This window comes from Sinocyclocheilus rhinocerous, unplaced genomic scaffold, assembly GCF_001515625.1.
Source record: "Sinocyclocheilus rhinocerous isolate Xijiao unplaced genomic scaffold, SAMN03320098_v1.1 scaffold19222, whole genome shotgun sequence".
NCBI classification, from domain to species: Eukaryota; Metazoa; Chordata; class Actinopteri; order Cypriniformes; family Cyprinidae; genus Sinocyclocheilus; species Sinocyclocheilus rhinocerous.
Window position 1 is genome coordinate 31441 of NW_015652997.1, and position 2654 is coordinate 34094.

General features: G+C 37.3%; 1 protein-coding gene across 1 annotated transcript in view; it reads left to right on the forward strand.

Moving 5' to 3' along the window:
- LOC107715248 (transient receptor potential cation channel subfamily M member 7-like) overlaps positions 1-2654 on the forward strand; it is a 44205-nt gene that overhangs the window by 21115 nt on the left and 20436 nt on the right. The window contains exons 5-6 of the mRNA XM_016521333.1: positions 1423-1603; positions 2473-2607. Coding sequence (XP_016376819.1) covers positions 1423-1603; positions 2473-2607 — 316 coding nt within the window. The remainder of the gene's footprint in view (positions 1-1422; positions 1604-2472; positions 2608-2654) is intronic.

A 2654-nucleotide genomic window follows, 5' to 3' on the forward strand; every position in this document is an offset into this window, starting at 1 on the left:
TTGAAATTTAGTTTTTAAAAAAAGTGCTGTCATAATACAGTATAACAGGTTTAATAACTTTTTTCTTATAACAAAAATAACTGAACATTTAAATGCAATAAAGCAATACAGAAAAATTTATAAAGTTAAAAGTTTTACACAGATTAAAGTGCAAAAGAACTATAAAGACCAATAGGTATCACTTTACAATAAGACCTCATTAGTTAACCTTAGTTAATGCATTAACATTGACAATGAGCAATAGCTACATTTGCTACAGAAGTTATTATTCTTTGTTTAAAAAAAAAATACAACTGTTAATTCATGTTAGCTTGAGTTAATTAAATAACACAGTAGCAACTTTTGATTATAACAACGTGTTATTAAATATTGAAATGAACTAAGATTAATGAATGTTTAGAATAATTTTTCATTGGTAGTTTGTTAACTAATGCATTAACTAATGTTAACTAATGGAGCCTTAATGTAAAGTGTGACTGAACAATAAAGAATCAAAACACTTTCAAACAATATCTAGGGCATGTTGTAGTCCAGATTAAAGTTTGAAAATAAATGGCCTATTAAGTCTAAATATTTCAGTATTTGTCGCTGTGATGAGCACCATAGCGATACACAAATCTGAATGGCTGTTTAAACCATTTAAATAGGTTTCAGAAAGTAGCGCTGCAGCTGCTTTGTTTCCGGGGTAACGGCTGCATTTCTGCTGTCAGAGAGTGAAAGTGCGCTTTATTCAGCGCCTCGCGCTTCTCATCCGGGCGTGTTTACATGAGTGCGCAGCGGTGTTGTGCATTGTGACCAGTTGATGGGAAAAGTATTCTTAAAATGCATTCTAAAATCTGAATAATTTGTAATAAATAATTATTCACGGGATTTTGAAGTGCCCACGATAACAATATCGTGCATGGTCATTATCGTGATATATCGCATTACCGAATACCGGCACATGTCTACTGCCAAGTAAAACCATAGAAACTGATATATATATACTCACACACACACACACACACACACACACACACACACACAGGAGAGTCAGAGATGACAGAATGATGGTTTTGTCTTTCAGCAGGTTAAACACGTTCAGTTGTTCAAACGTTTACTGCAGTTTGAGGAGAAACACTTTTTCAAAGTAAGTACTTTACATCTCGTGTGTGTGTGTGTGTGTGTGTGTGTGTGTGTTCACAGGCACGAACGCGTCGGCCTTCGATCAGCTGGTCCTGACGCTGGCGTGGGATCGGGTGGACATCGCTAAACATTACCGAATACCGGCACATGTCTACTGCCAAGTAAAACCATAGAAACTGATATATATATACTCACACACACACACACACGCGCACACAGGAGAGTCAGAGATGACAGAATGATGGTTTTGTCTTTCAGCAGGTTAAACACGTTCAGTTGTTCAAACGTTTACTGCAGTTTGAGGAGAAACACTTTTTCAAAGTCTAAACTTTACATCTCGTGTGTGTGTGTGTGTGTGTGTGTGTGTGTGTTCACAGGCACGAACGCGTCGGCCTTCGATCAGCTGGTCCTGACGCTGGCGTGGGATCGGGTGGACATCGCTAAAGATCACGTGTTTGTTTACGGACAACAGCTGCTGGTTCGTACCTGTGTGTTTGTGTGCCGATAAACACTGAGAGAAACAGTTGTGTAGTGAACACACACACACACACACACACACACACACACACACACTGTGACCTACTGACCTCTCAGCACATTCTGATACACTAACAAGAACAATGTTACTTTCACATGTATCATGTTAGTACTGTCGTATTCTGTAAACTGTAAAGTAACAAACATCAAGGAAATGTGACAATTTGATGTGTGTGTGTATGTATATATATATATATACAGTATATATTTATCATTGCACAGTATTAGAATAATATAATATAATTGGTAACACTTTATTTTAAGATGACACACTTAAGATGTTACGTGTACTTACTTTAGTAATGACAGTGAATTATGCATAATTAAAAGTAACCCTATAGTAGGCACATGTAGTTAATTAATATTACTCAGTACTTATTTGTGTAATTATGCTAACAACATCACTTTAAAATAGTGTAACCATATAGTTTATATAAGTTGGCTGGTTCCAAAAATTTAACTAAAGACAACCAACAAAAGTGAAGCAAAAGAGACTCATGTTCAGTTTAGTTCACCCAGAAATCATTTACTCTCCCTCATGTTGTTCCAAACTTGTATGACTTACCTTCTTCTGTGAAACACAAAAGTAGATATTTTGAAGAATGTTGGGAAACAAACAGTATTGGACACTAACTATGGACAAAAAGACAGACATTCTTCAAAATATCCACTTTTGTTGATTTTTGGGTGAACTGTCTCTTTAAGTTTAGGTGCAATGTGAATGAAAGTTCTGGGCTCTGAGTTTAACACTCAGTGTCAAAGTCATGTGAATGTATTAAAGTCAGTGTGTGTGTGTGTGTGTGTGTGTAGGTGGGTTCCCTCGAGCAGGCGATGTTGGATGCATTGGTGATGGACCGCGTGGAGTTCGTTAAGCTCCTGATCGAGAATGGCGTCAGCATGCACCGCTTCCTCACAATCACACGTCTGGAGGAGCTGTACAACACGGTACACATACACACACACACACACACACACACACACACATACACTCT